Source organism: Triticum dicoccoides, chromosome 3A (assembly GCF_002162155.2).
Source record: "Triticum dicoccoides isolate Atlit2015 ecotype Zavitan chromosome 3A, WEW_v2.0, whole genome shotgun sequence".
Classification (NCBI taxonomy): Eukaryota; Viridiplantae; Streptophyta; class Magnoliopsida; order Poales; family Poaceae; genus Triticum; species Triticum dicoccoides.
This window is the reverse complement of record NC_041384.1, coordinates 698392034-698411951: the sequence shown is the minus strand read 5'-3', so window position 1 is coordinate 698411951 and position 19918 is coordinate 698392034. Positions and strand designations below refer to the sequence as shown.

Sequence of the window (19918 nt, the reverse complement as noted above, 5' to 3'; positions counted from 1 at the left end):
CGTCTTATTGCTTTGAAAACATGTCTCCCTCCCATACATATGCATACATGTGGTGCATGACATATTAGCCGTTCGTCTGACTGTTTTTCGGTTGATGCATGCAGCTGAAGTCGGCTTTGTCACTGAAGTATACGATGCTATTTTTGTCCAACTATTGACAATACTTTTTGATGATCCATCCCTTGAAATGATATCCGAAGAAAGCTCCATCGATTAGCTTCTTGCAATATTGCAGAAATGATTAGACACAATCTTAATTGATGACACCCTACTTTCAATCTACGCCATATTTGGTATGCCACCACTAATAGGTTACTGGTGTTGTGCTTGCATGTTCACATGACACCAGCATGTGAGACCAAGTTTCCTAACCAAGCATAAGTTAGTGGTGACATGTGACACACCATTGGTACTGTCACTAGTGGTGGCCTGTGGGACATGTGGCACGCCATTAGTAACTTATATGCCTATGTAAAGTGCAGCCTCTCTATTATTTTTCCAACTTTCCTCTTCTCCCCGTTTACTTCTCCCAAGCTAGTTCATCTTAGTTTTTGGTCTTCCTCTCCTAGCTAGCAGTAATGGACCATTCAGAGCTTCAAAAATTGGCACGAACCCCACACACGAGCACATGTTGGCTAAGTGCACCGAAATATTGGGGCTCCGCCGCGTTGGCCGAGCTACCCTCTGACCTCTTGGCTCGGCCATGAGCTTGTCACAGTGGCCTATGCAACAAACCATGTCCGGCGAATAATCGCACTGCAGCAACACGTCCATTTGATTCCATGGCGAATCCTACACCACTGGCGGCGAAGCGGCCCAGAATCCAGCAAGGCGACCTATGTTGCTTTGCGGCTGCCAATTCCCTCTTGATAAGAGAGCCGAATATACACCATGGAATCCACAATGAGAGTTCTTCATATGTGTTGGCCGTGCATTGGTATATGACGGAAAATCTACCTTTGTGTCATTAAATTGGCATGGATACAAACTCGCATTGCTCACATCATGATGTATACACATGTGCAGAAAGGAGTCTCTTGCCACACATGGATATGTGTTGATCTCGTAAAGAACTATATGTAAGTGAGCTGCTCGAGTACTACCATGAACCTATGACGCAACAACTAAATGAGATGCAAGTCCATAACAACGAGATGCGAGACCGGATCAGAAAATTCAAGAAGGTACGATATGCACTTTTGGCTTGTGTTATGATTAGGCTCGTACTCCCACCTGGAACGGTGACAACATTTTTCTTGTGTGTCTCATTGTAGTGATGATGTAGTTTGTTTAGGCAATTAGCTAGATCGAGTAACAATTAGTATCTATTGTTTAGCCTTTAGGTTGGTATTATGTTTTCTTAGTAACATATATGTATTCGGGTCGACTTAAATATATAAAACATAAATAAAAAATATTAAAAATAATCTTAATAATACCTAAGCTAAAAATAAACCTGAAATCTATATAAACTAAATAAAATATAAATTAAACATTAACCTAAATAAGAAATAGACTAAATAAAATATTGCTTAAAAAGTAACCTAAGTAAACCTGAAATTACAGTAAATAAAGTTGGCTGCAAAATAATAATAATATATAAAATTTAAAAAGAAATATACTGCACAATAGTAATACACTAAATTTTTGTTTCCAAATTAATAGTGGTGGCGTGGGGCCCACCTACCCACGCCACAAGTAACGTCGGCTACTAGCCCAAAGCCGCGCTGTAATCCACACACGCACACACATGCACACGCACGCACGCACACACCATTGTGGTATTTGTAAGATAATGGTGTAACTTTATAATAACAGAGAAATTATATAATAACTGAGAAATTGTATCCTCTGTAGAATTAGAATTATAATTAAACTTATTTTTGAATCAGATGTTCCTGTGTGACTTTTAAATGCTGGCACATTGGTTTCATGCAATTAAATAAGCTTCGTAATATAAAATATTTATTTGAACACCGAAATGCATATTTATAGATGACAAACAAAAAATATACATAATACAAAAACAGACAATAATATAGCCGCGCAAATGTGCGTGTTACCCCACTAGTTTCTTGTTATCCCACAAAAAAGCATAGCTGGAAAAAAAATCTACACAATATCAAAGACCAATTTGCAATTCCGCCAAAAAGTGATACACTATCATCCAATGGAGCAAGATTAAAGGAAAATTATAAGCAAAAATGTTCATAAAAAGGATAGGTTTTGGTCTTATCAACTCCCTCAAGCTTGAACATTAGAAAAGAGTCTTCAATAGAGTTTTTCCTAATGTTCAAGAGTCTTCAATAGAGTTTTGAGTCCGCCCGCAAAAAATTAGAGTTTCGAGTCAATGGAATTTCTCTTGCGAAGTACGTGCATAAGATACAATCCTTGAACGAAAAAATTTCCTAATAATACCTCAACAATCCATAATTTCTAGGAAAATACTTTGAGTCAAAGAGGCTCCAAACTGACAAGACAACATGAAGGGGGGAGTGTAGCCACCAGTTCCTGCCCAACTGTTGTTCGACATCCATCGGTCAGCTAGCTCAGTCCTTCCCGGTGAAGGACCTTGGGCCATTGGAGTACTTCTTGGGCATGCAGTGGCTTCCAATTCTGGGGGGTTGAGTCTTACTCAGAAGAAATATGCTACTAACCTTTGACGTACGCACATGGAAAATTGCAAGGAAGTGTCAACCCCCATGAATGTGCAACAGAAGTTATCACAGGACGTTGGCCAAGCTCTTAATGACGAGGATGCCTTTGTCTATCGCACTACTGGAGGTGGTTTACAATGCTTGACATTCACCAGATCCAACATTTCGTTTGCCGTCAACAAGGTTTGTCAGTTCTTGGCTCAACCCACCGAGGTCCATTGGGAAGCTGTGAAACGAATTCTCCGCTATGTCAAGAGGACAATATCCTTTGTACTCAGTATACGGAGATCAACATCTACACCTTTGAGTGTTTTCACACATGTGGATTGGGCTGGATGCGCTGATGATCGGCCCTCAACCGGTGGCTTTGCGGCCTTCTTTGGACCAACCTTAATTTCCTGGAGCGCATGGAAACAGCCAACCGTGTCACGCTCATCTACAGAGGCTGAGTACAAGGAATTCGCAAATGGGGGTGCCGAAGTTACTTGGGTATAGTCAATGAGTTGCACGTAACGCAGCCGCACCCTCGTGTACTATGGCGTGACAACCTTGGAGCTACCTATCTTACAATGAACCCGGTGTTTCATGCAAGGACAAAACATATCGAGGTCGAGTTCCACTTTGTCCAAGAGAAGGTAGCACTAGGAGCTCTAGAGGTTCGGCTCATAGCTTTAGTAGATCAGGTCGCAGATGTCTTCACCAAACTGTGCATGAAGCTGATGCTAGACTGATGTGGTCGCAATCTTAATCTTGAGGGGGTGTGTCAAATGTGACAAGTTAGTGCTGTCTAGCAATTAGAACTTAGTGCTAGAATGTAGAAGATCTAGAGACCTCTCTCTTGATTATCCACCTCCTAGTGACTTGTAACTGAACATGTACATGTACTATATAAACAGACCAATACAGTGGGGCAAATAACCTCTTCTATCTGGCGGCAATGGCGCGCTCATCGATCCCTCGCTGCCCTAGATGATGAGATTAGAATGGGATTACAATTAAGTGTGTGTCACCTCGGTTTGTAACATAATGGTGCTCTGCTTCCATGTGCGGCTGCATAGAAGACCAGTTATCAGTTCTTGTGTGCAATACGAATCTCAGACTCTTAGTGGACAAGTGGAAGGATAAGGACGAGGTAAGGTAAAGTGTGTGCTGGTGATAATAATAGTGTTGGGCTTGGCATAGCTGTCAAGCATCACACGTCATGCAAAGGGAGGAAGCGAGCAAATATGAACTCGTTATATTTTTTGTTGTTGATACTGTGAAAATTGTATCATTAGATGCCAATTTTTTTGTAATCTATATTTCATAATTCTCTAATAATATCCATATTTTTAAATAGCATGCTAAAGATCTTAGCAGGAGGCCTCTTCTAAATGCTATAGCGTGTTATATGATAAGTTGTCGAAAATATCATAGAAATCAATGAAGGCATGCAGTTTCGGTTCGTAGGTTTTAATTAAGTCTTATAGCATGTTAATGCATCACTCTGCCTGCTAGTATCCCTCACTTGTCACTGCTGCAGAACTGTACGTACCAGTCAGTTCACCCAAAAGCTCAACCTTAAGGCTATGCATTTATACTTAAACACTCCCCCTCACGCGTGGCTTCCTCAAACCTAAACATGGACCGAGTGGGCTGCAATTTTTATGATACCATGTAAAAGCTGCACGTATCAGTCAGTTCACTCAAAAGCTCAAGCTGATAGGGAAAGGTATGCTATGCATTTATACTTCAACTACTCCAAACATGTTTTCAACTGAATCTTGTAGCTTGAAATTTGTTTCGAGCTGTGACTCGCGGCTGGGAAGATTTCCAACTGATATTTACACATTCTTCTATAATTAATGGGAAAGACACTTTTAAATTGATTGATCATGCTACATTCTGAGATATCCCCTCTATTCCATTCATGTCACAACAGTATTAACATTATTGAAGCTATTCTTATCAGTTCAAACTCCATTCCCAAAATTGTTCTCCTTGTTATGACGATCTCCTTTTCATCACTCATCCAGCCATGTAAAGGCTTAGCAATTACTCCCTCCATCCGGAAAAACTTGTCCCTCAAATGGATGTATCTAACACTAGTTTGGTGCCAGATACATCCATTTGGAGGACAAGCTTGGGACAAGCTTTTTCGGACGGAGCGAGTAACATCTAAACTCATTGTACTACAAAGAACTTAGTGCGTCCCGATTGCATGAGACGATGGCCTGTTGCAGTGAGCCCGTGGCGCACTGATGCTTGGACCGTAGCGCGTCATGGTTCCCAGAAGTAGCAGCAGCCCGGGATTTTGTTATTTTAGAGCAATGAGCTTAGATCATAGAATCAGCATGGTCACAGTCATGTTAGATAAAAGAGGCCAGTCTTTCCGGGATCAGTTTGGGAAGCAACTTTTGCAGTAATAAGAGCTGCCAAATTTGCACTCTATTTACATGAATAGGAAAGAACCCAGAAATGGGACGCCCCTAGCTAATATCCTCATCCATTTGCTGGAGAATAGGCGTAATACTTGATCTATCCTTCGTTGAGTTCCAAGATGACATGACTCATATTCAGACTCACGGGAAGGTCCAATGCACCATGGCGAGCCAAAGCTTCAGGGGTCAAAGTAACGAGGATCAGGAGGCTTCCAATGAAGAGGAACAGTAATGCAGGTTTCAGTTCTATTTACTGTGGATCTGTGGTGATTTTGGAGGCAATCAAGGTATCTGTCACCGCCACTACACGATCTTTATTAACCTGATTTTTTTCTGAGTGATTCAAAATACAACTGAAAGAGAAAACAAATGTAGAACATAATAGTAAAAATAGGAAAGCCTGAATTTACTCGTCTTAAATCCTCCACTTCCTCTCTGGATGCAGTCTCCAAGAATGATAGCAACAACAGAAACTCAACTCTGTTAGTTAGCAAGATTATGTTCAGATGCAACGTCTAGCACATTACCACACCCCTCCGAGAGAGAGATAATATAGTCTGTGCCATGTTCTACCTCAAGATCCAAAATCTACAGAAACCAAGCCATGTAAGTTGTCCAAGTAGTGACTCTCGCAATTCTATGGGCTTAATGGATCAGTACGGTCTAAGAACTAGAAATGATCTTTTCTTCGTTTCAGCTTAGGAAACTTGGTATGAAAAATGAAAAAACTACCTAGAAAAGGGACAGAGAGGACTATCTATGAATTTTTATCTAGGTCTTCTGCATTCCCGTATGAACAGTGTCTTTCTATTTGTGTGCATGTGCCAGCCACTCCTCCAGTTCTCTCCTGTGCAATATGTACAGTATCTACTATATCAAAATATTTACTAGAGGAAAGATGCGCTCAAAAATAGAAAATTAAATGTCCGGTTTGTCTACAGGTTGACTGCAGAAAAAGATATGATGTTGAAGTATATAGGGAAATTATATGAAGAAGCTAAACAAAAGAAGTCTCTTCATCTACACAAACCACCAAATTCTGGTCTTGAAAACAACATCAACTCAATGCTCATACACTGATAAGTTGCGGTTCCTAGATATAATTATTTAAGGATAAAATAGGTGCTATAATAATTAGGCTACATCCTCGCCATAGCTGACTTGACCGCGTTCAAGATTCTGAAGTAGTGGTAGAACAAAGCAGACTGCTCGCCCTCCAACCCATCACGGTTGTATCTGTTGCACCCGGCAAGATTGTTACATGGGCTGCCCCCAATTACCAAGTCGAAGCCGCCAAATCTACTAACAAATGATACAATTCTATCATCAGTCAGAGATTTTACGTCATCAATCTCAATGAGCGTGCCTGTCTGAGTCTGATCCCACCAACCCCTAAAAATCCTCTTATTAGCTTTTCGTATCTCTACAGAAACCACCGCCTTCATGTGGATGCCCAGCCTGTGCAAAGCTACCTCTCCTCCTCCAATACGGTGAATAGGGACAACACATTAACACCATTGGGAAACATGACCTTCAAAACTGACAAGTGGTAAGCAACTGTATCAACTTGAAATGTGTTGCCGAGAGACTTGTATCTCTCCGTGATGCCGAGTCCCCTTGTGTGATCCTTTGGGAAACCGAGTAGATATTCCATCTCTTCAGGCTCCAATGGAGCAACCTTGTTCTTTCCAATCCAGACAAGATTCCCTTTTCTACACTCATTCATGACATATTTTTGAACACTTCGAGCCGGTGGACTGTCCGAGCTTGCAAGAGCACGCCCGATCCGTTCTGTCAGCTTCGCACTTGCGACATTTGTTCGCAAGCAATTGAGCTGTGTTCTCAGGTCCCATGAAGGCCACCACTTCTTGTAATGAGGAAATGCCTCAAATATGGTCTTTGGAGGCATAGGAAGAAGAGGTGATCTATTCTCAATTGGCAGATTATGGATGTAGCCTCTTTTCCTTGCGGTTGCACACAAATGCTTAGAATCCACAAATTCAGGTTGAATGTCATAAAGAAATCTTGAAATGGTTGCCCATACGCCTTTGGGAGCTTGGGCTACATTTTCGTAGTAGAAAAAGGGTGGTCCAGTATCTTGTTTAGGAAGTATTCTGGTAACTGATGGTTGCAAATAACCTGGCAAATTAAACCCAACCATTGGATTTGGGAGAGGCATTGGTTCATCATGGCTACCATCCAAGGAGGGTTGATTTCCCTGTGCTCTACCTCCATACCGGTTCCTCTTTTTCTTGCTCTCTTCCATCAATCTTGCTTTCTTTCTCCCTCCAAATGAATCGAAGCACCGATCTGTGATCTGCCAAATTTACAGATATTGCAGTGTTGTTAAATCAAATTAGAAGAGTGCGAGTATTTTCATATACAAATGACAGCAAACCAATAGGTACCTGGTGGTCAGATAAGTTTCTGGAATGACTATCTTCTGTAATTCGTGATGCACTTATCGAATCAACTAATTCCCATAGATCAACATCACCTAGGAAATTTAAACAGAAATATATAGCATAAGATGCCTTTTCTTGAAAAAATGACAGTCAAGGCAACCGTTTCAAAAAGAGTCATACCACATCTTGTAATAGCCATATTTGCTTCATCTTCAGAAAAGCCCATGTCTACTAATGATTTGATCTTCTCGTCCTTCTCTGACATCTCCCGTAGAAACTACACAAAAGTACAACAAAAACTAAGATTAGAAAAAACATGCTATATTTTACTGACTTCTTAATGCCAAATAAGTGACTGCTAATAGGGAAATACGATTACATGGTGACACATATAGGGACGGAGAAAAGGAGGGGGCCCTGCAACTAATGAGTGATCAAGAAATGAATAGCCCAGACTACCTAAGAAACAAGAAATAGAAAACTAACCGAGAACTAGATCAATGAAATAATTTAGGACTCAACTTCTTATTCTTTGATACTATTTGAGGATGACTTCACTACGAGAGTTACTATATGCATTAACAAATGCTTCCCAATTTATGCTTGAAACAACTACCTATATTACTAGTTGTGATGGACTGGAATAAAGTGAAGGTACATGTCTAACTTTGTTTTTTCATATAATGGCACTCTATGCAGGATGCATAATAGTGGTAAAACACATTCATTTGGTCTCTTCATGTTGCTTTCGTGATAGAAAGAAAAAAAACGGATGGATGATGAGGCAAATGCATGTGTACGTCTTCAGGAGGACATTGCGACATTTCCCATCCACCCTATTTCAGGTTCATCACCTGCTAGCAATAAAGAAATATCTTTTTTGCTGAGCAGGTGTATATGTGTAAAAGAAAATAAACACTCTCTACCGGTTTTTAGGCATTACATATATCTAGCCATGAATAAGAGTGAACAATAGGATATTCTCTTCGCAAAGTTTATTTGCATAACTAATAGGAAATTCAGCTATCACAACATAAATTAGTAACATCATATATGCATTTCCCACTCTTCTTGAGGCTATTTATGGAGGGAAAGTTTGATGCTACTAATGCGATATGTAATAAACGTTTCTGGTATTATGTTCATTTTGCGTAACTGAAAGTCAAAATAAGAATGTTGAACAATGTGGTTTAATTCTTTAAGACCATGTTCTTACTAACCTACATGCTAGTTTCCAGGCCTCCTTAGATTCAATGGAAATGTGGTGAGCTGGGTCACAGCACAAACTTTACTCCAACGCATGATAGAATTATTTAGGTCCAACTATATTCTTGCTTCTTTCTTTAGAACTCGGTCTTCAAGCTTAGCTTCTATCTCTCATGAACTCTTTTTAGCTAAGTCCTATTGTGTACTATATCATGGACTAGAAAATAAATCAAAGAGAATAAGTGATGCATAATTTGGGATTTCTGTTGGTTAAAGTTCTTGTAGTATGTGTATATCATCTCTTGGTTACAGGTTACAACACATGTAATAGTATTTGCTTGTAGCATCATAACTCCACAAATCATATGTCTTGTAACTAACATTCAAATGTATAGGAACTAATGAGAAAAGGAGTGGTGTCTAACAGAAATAAATGTTCTAATTCATCAAAATGACAAACAAGCAACCCAATAATACATTTAGTTTCTACTCCTTTTAGGTTCGTTTGATTACTTTGTGGGAGACATATTGTCCTAATGGTATTCAAGCATACTTCCTATGATCAGTCTTACACGATAAAACTTAAACATGATAATAATTCTATGTAAAAAATGGGTGCTCAAACTTCACAATGCAATTATACAGCAATGAAACGCTAGAAGCAAAACAAACAATGCTAAAACAGTACGTACAGGAGGTGCTCAAAGTATGCATGTTAAAGATTTTACATTTATTAGCATACATATGGTTAAAGAATTCTCAACTACTAAACTAGAGAAAAGGAATTATCGACCTCGTCACTAGAACCATTAGAGTCGGTCTCTGTATCACCAGTGTCGTCATCACCATCTGAATTCTCAAAATCAAGATCATCATCATCTTCAAGTGCCTGCATTTGACATCACTGATCCTAACATTTGATCCTTGCTACCATGAAGCAAGAGCATCATGTGATAAAGTTAGTAATAACGCACAAAGGAAAATACCTTATATGTGAGAAGTAGCTCGAGCAATGCATTTCCATCACTATGCCCTGAAAGCAAAATCAAAAGCCTTGGTTAGACACAAGGTGCAAACATAACAAGACAAATGGAATGAATCAGTGTTTTCTAGTATTACCAATCTCCTTGATGCCCTTCACAACCATCTTTTTTGGGAAACCCATTCTCACATATGCCTTGATTAAATAAATAGATGATGTTTCCTCATTGGCCCACCGATTAGAACCCTTTAGATAGTTGCATAAAAAAGATGACACTAATAATAGCAAGTCATGGCCAGTTCTTATAATTGGGTACACAATTATTTACTACCTCATGCACAAGTGTGGACGGGCCTGGAGCATCTATATTCCTCAAGGCCGGAGCCCATGATGGTTCAGCCTCACCATAAATTTTCCACTCAAACTTATCACTATCATCGCTATCGCTTGTCCATCCCTGTGAGATGAGTTAAGCACACCCCAATGAATAATTAAAGCATACCAAGAAAAAAGCCATTGAGGAGAAGACCAATAATTCTATATATCCTACACAATCACAACAACAAGATAACACAATTGACATCTCTAGTATGAAATTAGTAAAGAAAATCAATTTTAGTGTGTAGAACACTCCCAAAAGCTAGAAGGAAAGACCACCTTTTTTAGTGAACAAACTCCCATCGGCACTGTCACAACACGGCCATAATTAAGATAATGCCCAAAAAATATACATGAGTACAATTATAAATTGTCTAATTTCAAGTAACGGGGATTCCTATTGAACTGAAGTATGCTAGCTTTCAGATTATAATAGTTCACTAGACAGTAGAATCAGTTATACATAATGGGGCTATTTTATGGAAAGAGAGTGATCAGGTTGGTAAATCTAAAAAGCTGATCGGATTGACCAGCTTTGTCCATTATCAACTTGGTGATGATTGTATCAAATGGATTAGAAAGGGTAGTCTGAAGTCCAAATCAATAGCTCAAATGCACGAGGTGGAGTGCGAGAGAAGTAAGAGTTTTGGACCATATAGGTGGATCATTGTAACATAAATTAACAACATAGACTTATTGAAGAGTATCAACATGCTAATTGAATTGTTTGGTCACAGGAGTGCCAATGTCTCATCATGAACACCATACAAAAATTTAGAATCCATTATATGTTAAAAGTACATGACAAGTTAATTAACAAGAGAAAACAAAGCCATTCCAAAGAAACCAAAACATCTGGTCATTAATCTAGTGGATCATCTTTCAATCAACAAAGCATAACCGTAAGATCAACATAACTACACCTAAGTTCACTATGGGCCATATTATTTGACTCACTTACATAATTGGACATGACAATCGCAAACTTGTCCTCTTTCCTTTTTATATTTTCCCATGCAGAGCACTTACATATCAAGTGACATGTTTTTGTTCTTCGTAGTTCCACACTTTAGCGACTCGAAGATTAGCATAGGACATCCTACTACACATGCATGCTTGGCCCTCCATTGTATTTTCTATTGTGTGCGAGCAAAATGCGATGCTACCTAAAAATAACTATAACACACTTTCTCATATGTTACCACCCACACATGGTAATGTGATAACAAAGTCATTATGGTCAGCGTCATTGGTAAGATGTGTCTAAGATGATGAACATGCATGGCAACTAATTATGTGAAGTCTTGCTTTCTGGCCAATTCCATGAGCCATATGGAGGAAAGAATACAAGCAAAGCAATTAATGTCAGAAAGAGAGAGAAAAGTATACTATTTGGTGTTTGATTTGTCTTGGGTGTGTTCATGTCACTTGCTACATAGATGTGTTATCCTCGGTAGTGATGTAACTCATGCCATGTAGCCGTGTGCGGTACATGAGGATGCTATGGAACTCGGTTGTTCAGAGTGAGTGGAGCTGAAAAGTCCTATCCTACCCGTACAATAATAGCCGAATGTTCTCTTGGCTCGACAAACATGTTTCTCTTGGTAATAACATAACTAATGCCGCATAGCTATTGGCGACACATGAGTGTGCTTTGGAAACTAGCTGTCAAGAGCACGTACAAATGAAATGCCCCCTCTTGTCTAGCGTGCGGATTCTCGAGTGGTCTCTTGGCCAGGGTATTGGGACAAATAGGCATTTAGGATAGGATGATGTGATGTTTAGTGTTGAAAGCGAACTATTTCCCCCAACAACTCTGAGAGGGTAGCCCGAAGATGGTCAACCCTCGAGCAAGAAAGTTGAACCATTAGAAAGCTACAAATTTGATGTCAATCACACAATATATGTCAAATTGAGAAGGTGAGAGGGCACATAATATGTGGCATTCCACATGTCAAATCAAGCAAGTAAGAGCCGAAGCAACAATAGTGTGCCATGCTAGCTCTATCGAAGAATATGTTAAAGAAGAGGACGTCACAAGCGCAAGCAATCCTACCAACTCAGCATGCATTCCAGGACAATTGGTGGGAGCAAAGAGGCTATTATTCAACATTTTTAATGTCAACAAAGAAAAATAAAAAAACATTACATCATGTTAATTATTATGATTTTTACTCAGTTCATCGGTATGTATTACTTTTATTAGTATGTGTTAAAAAGAGAGATTAACTCTTAGAAATATTATAAATCATCCATAGAATTCGCAATTTACATGAAATCGAGCGAGTGAGAGGGAAACAAAAAGGCATTCTCATAATTCCAAGTCCAATACATGAGAGCCGAGGTGACTAGCAACATTGTCATGCTTACTCTAATTAAGCACATTTGACCAGGAAAGATGACAATAACTGCGGAAGACCATGACCCAAATCGACATGTACCCACCATGAATGTTGATTCCAAAAAAAAAATCCCAATCCAATCTACATGGGACGACCATGCTTATAACCCTGCCATATGCCATCGGCACGTTAGTTGGCTGTACTTGAAAATGGCGTGTTTACACGACATTCCCTTCTTCAAGGCATTAATTACAGTTTGCCCGGACTTGATCTTTGAGGTGAAAACCCTGGATCTGACCTTCAATGATTGGATCTAACAATGTCGACATGAGGTGTAGTTCCCTTTCCAGAGGCACCACCGTCGAAGAACCTCTCTCCCGTTCCTATGGTGCCAGAGGCGGTAGTTGGTGTTGTTGCATGTTGATCCTTTGCTACCGTCACTTTGGCATGACTTTTTGGAGTCATGCTATTCTTTCATCTTTTTATATTTTTAATAATTTGTGTCCGTAGATCATCGATCTCTTGACTAGTTGTGTCTTTATATCATATTTTTTTACATGACTAGGCTAACATGACATGCTGACTAGATGGTCAACACGGCCAAACCCATCAGACTCATCGGAAACTAGCACCAGGCCAAGGGCAGGGGTTGGATCCTGAATGGTTTGAGAAGTTGGGGGTTGAATCTTAGTCAGTTTTACAGCCGGGGTTTAATCTTAGACAAACCAAATAGTTTAGGGATGAAAGTGGACTTCTCACTTTGGGAAAGCGACTGATCTTATTTGGTGTCATCCTGATGCATGCTCAACGTGAGAAAATGCGGACAAGGGCAAGTAATCTCCTTGGCATCGCTATGGAAAACAGATGAAAGAATCCCTTATTTTAGAGAAACATATTGAAGAGTTAACCAGACAGCCAACGCAACGCCAAGTCCGGTTGGAATCCCAATTCTTGATGCCCCAAACTCCACGCTGCCAAGAAATGACCCTCGAAGAAAGCATAATGCTTGAGGAGATCAAGCGTCGATTGATGTTCGACGAAGACTGCCCGTCGGGGTAGTGACCGATGATGACGTGGATCTGGCTAGGGTTCATAGCCAATATAATTGAAGAATTATGAGGGCAGTGTCAGGGATATGCTGAGGCGGCAGAGGGGTTCTTGGCCCGCAATCTTTACAACAACACAATGCAATGATGAAGGGGTCTCTGTTGAAGATACCACTAAAAACCCTATGAAAAACTGAATCGATCACAGACTTACAAGCCAACAATAACAAACAATGATGAGAGGCTCCTCCGCATCTGAATGGAGGTTGTAGGAGGGCTTCCTAATGATACTTCAGTGCCATAATAATTTCTATAGGAAAATCACTGGACAAGAGGAAGGAGAGAGAAGCATACCGCCATTCTTCGCGCAGATGCCCGCCGCTCGATCTCCCCCGCGCGCCAAAGGGAAGCCGCGATCTTCTATTTCCTTGCGCAGTTGAACTGAAGACAAGACAAGTTACACAACCTCTCAATGGACAAGTGGGGTTTAAGGGCCAAGCTGTAGGAAAGTATATAAGTGCAGTGTCAATAATTGTGCTAGCCTAGACATAACTGTCGAGCTCGACAGGTATGACAAGTCTTTGCATCCAAATTTCGATATAAATCGGTGCTTTTATAGTAGACCAAAATCGATATATTTGATATGGAATCCTTTTTAATATATAACAAAATTAAGAGCATAGTAGTTAATGTAAAATTACTACCATCCTAGTCTAATATTATTTCCATTCATAATATAGGTGAATCTCTGCTACTCTCGACTATCAAGGTTCCACCCTGGTCTCCACCACCAATGCCCCAACGCCTCCTCACAATTTTCGCCACTATGCGCTCCCCGGCGACAAACATAAAACGAAAAAAAAGCCGGACCGAATCGGTCAAGCGTAGCGACCGGACGCGGTGCGAGTTAAGCAAGCGACGTAGCTAATGGGCCGACCCATAGTCGTTCGCCTAGTACGGGCGAGACATGGGGCATTTCCTAAAGGCATCGGCGCAAACAAGCGCACCCTCCCTCCCCCATCCATGGCAACCTCTATTGATCTTGCATGGGTTGGCCCATTTAGCTTTTTTCTGTTAATTTTTCAAAAAAAAGGGTGTACGTGAGGGATTTGAATTTGAGATTTTTCTTTCAGGAAGAACCCAACTGATCACTATGACATTTGAATGCTTATGCCCACTTACTTGGTATTCTCCATTTATGCTTTCTTAGTTCGTGGAAGTCACTGGCTTTCGGAAGCTTCCTATATGGTTTTTTTATGTGGCTTTTCCTAGAGCGATTTTATTTGGTTTTTTTCTTCCTTTTCTACTACTTTTCTTTTCTCCTTTCTATTTTCTTATCCTTTTCCTTTTTTCTTTATTCATTTTATGTTCTTTTATTTTTAAATTTTTATTTTTCCAGAATGCACGAACTGGGGAATAGGGTTGATTTTTTAAATCGATGATATTTTCTGAAAATTGAGAAACTTTTTAAAATTCAATGATCTTATTTTTCAAATTGAATGAACTTTTTAGCAAATACAATGAACTTTTTTTAGACTATTATTGAAATTTTTACAAATCAATGAATGTTTTCCAACTTTTTGAACTCTTTACGAAATTTATGAAAAAAATAAAATTGATGAACCTTTTCCCCTTATTTTATGATTTTTTTCCAAAATCAATGAACTTTTTCAAAATTCCTGGACTGTTTCCAAAATTGCCATGTTTTTTTCAAATTTTTTAATATTTTTTTATTTTTGCGAATTTTCTTTCAAATCCATGAATTTTTGAATCCACATTTTTAAATATTTTCCGTTCTTCTTCTTACATATTTTTCAAAAGTCAATGGTTTACTGGTGAACTGGTGAACCATCGACAAGTTAACCACCGCTCGATGAGCGACTGCGTCCCGAGCTACCAGGGAGCCTTTCGGGTGAGCGCCATGGAGCAGATCAGGCGCTAAATGCGTTGTATAGGAGCAAACACTAAAGGCGTCATATAGGACCACCCAAGACATAGCCCTAGCGAGGTTTAAGTGGTTCGGTGAAAACCGGAAATCATTAATTAAGGGGTGCATGTATTGCGTCACTTGTCGTAATCTAGGAGTTTACTTTTTTCATAGATTCGTTTATTGAAAATGTTTCATATCTTAAACTGTGCGATCAAATTGTGAACTATTTCCATCGTTGGATTTCTCGTGTTGACATCTTCGAAACTAGATCCCATCTTAATAGGTTTTGACGGATTTTTTCATGAAAAAAATAGAGAAAACCGAAACAAAAAACCGAGATGGAACCATGATTTTCCCCACTTTTTTTTCTATTTTCGGTAGGTGCATCTCACAGAAACAGATATGTGTTTCATGCAAAGCAAATATGTGCCTCTCGCAAAAAAACGTATTTTTTACCTTTCTGTGAGGCACAACTGTGCCTTTCCCCGAAGCAACTTTGTGCCTTCACACGAAGCAAATCTAAGCCTCTCACAGAAGAAGAAACACATCTTTTTTCTTTTTACGAGGCACAACTGTGCCTCTCGTAAAAGCAAATATGTGCCTCCAGGCGAAGTAAATGTGTCCCTCTAGCGAAAGAAAAAAACATGCTTTCCCCTTTTCGAGGGGCACAACAATGCCTTTTGCGGAAGTAAACATGTGCCTCCACGAGAAACAAATTTATACCTCTTGCGAAATAAAAAAAACATATTTTTTTCTCTTTCTTCTCACGGATAGAAAGAACATTCTTTTTCTTGCAGGTGCTTATTTTTTTTCCTTTTTTGAGTGTGCCTCGCGCGAAAGCAAGCATGTGTCTTTAAGAGAAGCAAAATTGTTCTACTCACGAAAGAAAAAAAACATGTTTTTTTAATTAGAAAAATCCGAGAGACACCCAGCACGCGGCAGCTGCAAGCACGGCTCACCAAAGTGATCCTTGGAGATTTTGAAGTCCTTTTCTTTTCCTTTTGCCGGCCCAGTCAGGCTGCGCCCCTGTGCGCGGCGACGACATTTTGACGCAAAGCGCGTCCAATAGGAGCTCCCATTTTGAAGTCCTTTTTTTTCCCTTTTTCTTTTTTATTTGAAAGCTTTTTCAATATTCTATGGCAGGGGCTCCCCGGCAAAGGGGTCCTGGTTCGTCTATTCGGCCTTGGAAGTGTGGGCCGGTAATACTGGGCCAGGCCATTTCCGCTTGCGTGTACTCGCACTCGTCCTAAAAAAACCACCATCCTTCCTTCCCGTCCGAGAGAGAGAGACCGAGAGAACAGAGAGAGAAAGAATGGCGTCGCGATTGCTGACCAGATCCAAAGCCCTAGCGCTCGCCGCCGCCCGCGCCGACGCGGCCGCGCCGTCGCCGCTCGCCGCCGCCTGGGGCGCCCGCGCGCTCTCCGCCCTCCCCCGCGATCCGGCGGCCGCATCCCCCGCCTCGTCGCCGCGGCAGCCGGCGGTGGTCTCGCCGCTCTGCCTCTCCAAGGTCCGCCTCTCCCTCACCCCCCTCTCTCTGTCTGGTAGCTTACGTCGACTGGCCTGGCTGCTTCTTGCTCCGGTTCTGGGGCTGTAAGCCTGATGCGCCGCTCGTTCGTGCTCGATCTGATCGCTTTGTGCGATTGCCCGATTCCGTTCCGCGAGGGCCGGATTCCTGTGTTCTGCTAGGTGGTGTGTTGTGCTTCGTGTATTTTCGACGGTTTTACTTGGACTACTAGCTTGTATAGGCCTCATCGAGCTTATGTTGCGGGTTAGGTTTGTGGTGTAAGGTGAACTCACATCTTTGCCTTTGCGCTGGCTGATTGCATCTCCAGAGTTATCCAGCTTGAGAACGAAAACTGAACAAAACTCTGAATTGGGTTGATAAACAGTTGGTCAGATTGGCGGGCGCAATAGTGACTACACATCACATTGAGTTAGGGATGTAGTCATGTAGGCAGCAAAGCTTAAAGTGTTATGTTTACTTTACATAAACTGAAAAGGGTATCCTTTCATACTTTTGGTTTGGTTTGCAAATCTGTTTCACTTAAATTTCAGCCTGAGCTAGTAGTTGACTAAAGGAATTCTCAGCACATTTGGAGATATCATATCACTATGCTAATGCGTTTCAACATGGGAGATTCCTGCTAATAGTATATAACTGCTGATTATACGCAAACAGGATATATCGTGGTTTGACTCAATACTCTTATTTACTTGGCACATTATTTGTGATTACCTGGCACATATGTAGTCTTCTGTAGTTTCTTATGCACTCTGTACTGCCAGCATTGGATAGGACGTACTTGGTGTTAAATTCATTGATGTTGCTTTACACAAGTTTCATATGCATTGGTCAATAGTAGTTCTTCCCTGGTTTGTGGAGAACTGAAATATAAAGGAGGAACTAGAACTTGTCATACTGTACTACAGTTCTACTTTTGCTTTTCACAGGGAGAGTAGGATTCTAGATGCATGGTTTGTGAGTCTGCTCTATCTAGTTATATGTATCTTACTGATGAATGACTAAAATACCAATAGTGCATTTGGTTTGCCTGACTGATCAGTGATCATTGATATCTAGCAGGTACTGATTTGTGAGTCTTCTCTATTTAGTTATCTATGTATCTCACTAGTGAAAGACCAAATTCCAACAGTGCATTTGGTTTGCTTGACTGATCAGTGATCACTTCTTTTCTCAGCATGCTGTACAATTTTTAAGAACTTTCTGTACTTGTTGTGAAATAATAGTTATATGTATTTATATTCATTGATGCTGCCAACATTGTACTATTATTGTAAAATAATTTTAGTGGTGCTGCCAACATGAGATAGGATGTTCTTGTTGTGAAATTCATTGATGGTGCTTTACACATGCTTCATATGCATTGTGCCATGATAACTGTTCTCCCTAGTGCATGGAGAACTGAAATCTACAGGCGGAACTATAACTCGTCATCTTGCATCGGAACAGGGAATATTGTAGTACAGGTCTGCTTCTGCTTGTCACAGAGAGTAGGATTCTAGATGCATGGGTTGTGAGTCTGCTCTATGTAGTTATAAATATCTTCTGATGAATGACTAAAAATACTAATAGTATGTTAGGTTTGGAGGTGCTGCTTTATGAGTCTGCTCTTATGTAGTTACCTATGTATTTCACTGATGAAAGGCCAAAATACCAATATTGCATTTTGTTTGCTTCAGTGATGGGTTATCATTTCATTTCTCAGTGTGCTGTATAATTTTTAAGAACTTTCTGTTTGTATGCATGTCTACTTCTATTATTACATCTCTTCTTCAGTTTACGAGCCTATTGTACACGTAATAATTCATTTTTGTGGTGCCATTTGTCTTCCCTTATGCAAGCAGATTCTAGGATATGAGCAGGCCTCTCGACTCGGTGGCACACACGTATTGCCTCGCTGGTTTTCTACTGGAGCCTCCAATGGATCTTCTGATCAGCAGGTGCTAGTTTGTTCCTTGTGCCAATCTTATGGGAGCTGTGTTTCATTAGTTTGCTTCCTCACTTGACAGCATTCATTGCCAGAAGCTTGCAATTGAAAGTTTCTTATGCTTGTAGACCTCAAAGACAGTTGCTGGGATGGTACAATCGGATGCACTGAAATCACAGGAGGGAGCCTCAGCGAAGGTCGCAGCATTCAGCCCCATTGAAGCAACCATTAGCAAGCCCAGAAGCAGTCCATTGACACTCGAAAGCTTGAAAGTGAGGCGGAGCGAGATGATGACAAAAGTCACGTTCTACATGATCCCGACTCTGCTCCTGGTGTCGAAGAACAGCATCAGCACTTCTCTCCTGATCGCGTCAGTGTACCATCAGGTCTACATGTTCCACAAGGAGATCCTCCTGGACTACGTCCACCACGACATCACCAGGAAGTGGGCCTTGATATACTTCAAGCTGCTCTTGCTAGTCATGGCCAAGGACACGATGGTTTACTTTGATCTGTTCTAAGTGCCTCCATGGTAGTAGTTTCTCGAGAGATGCCACCAGGAACCCGCCCATCTGTACACTGGAATAATCGTCAAGGTGGACAAAATGCCCGACCGCTGGTTCTTCTTCTGTCTCGCATATCAAGTTGCTGCGTTTTTCTTTTTCCTCTTATTATTTCTGTGATTGATTAATGGACAAGTAATGTTCAGTTGTCACAGAGTACTAGCTTATATGGGAGCAACGTTTGCCCTAGTTTTGTAATAATGGTATATATCAACCCTTGACGTTCTGTCGTTTATTGCTCTTGTTCTGCAAAAAATTAGTAAATGCCATGTTTACCTGTTGCACTGCAATTGTTTCTCTGTGTTGTAGCAGTGTCCAGTCTGTTTGGAGCATGAAAGGACTCGTTGCCTTTGCAACTCTGCCATCAGCTGGTACCATACATCTAAATTTTCCAGGTCTCTGATTCCGTTACATGTGTGCGAGATGATTGACAGACACCTACTGACCAGCAGCTGATAGATAATAGTGGTGTCTGGTGAGATGCGATTCGCAGCATGTTTGCTCAGGTATCAATGGCATTGGTGGAACGATGAAACTTGA

General features: G+C 40.6%; 1 protein-coding gene and 1 pseudogene across 1 annotated transcript; one reads left to right on the top strand and one right to left on the bottom strand.

Annotated features, from left to right (window-relative positions):
* Positions 1–6216: 6216 nt before the first annotated feature.
* Positions 6217–10187, bottom strand: LOC119272952 (annotated as a pseudogene).
* A 6476-nt stretch (positions 10188–16663) lies between these two features.
* On the top strand, positions 16664–19668 carry LOC119270292 (succinate dehydrogenase subunit 4, mitochondrial-like). Its single transcript, XM_037552290.1, has 3 exons — positions 16664–16873; positions 18733–18828; positions 18944–19668. Exons 1-3 carry the CDS (start codon positions 16679–16681, stop codon positions 19334–19336), a joined length of 684 nt encoding a protein of 227 aa, XP_037408187.1. The 5' UTR covers positions 16664–16678; the 3' UTR covers positions 19337–19668.
* Positions 19669–19918: the final 250 nt, after the last annotated feature.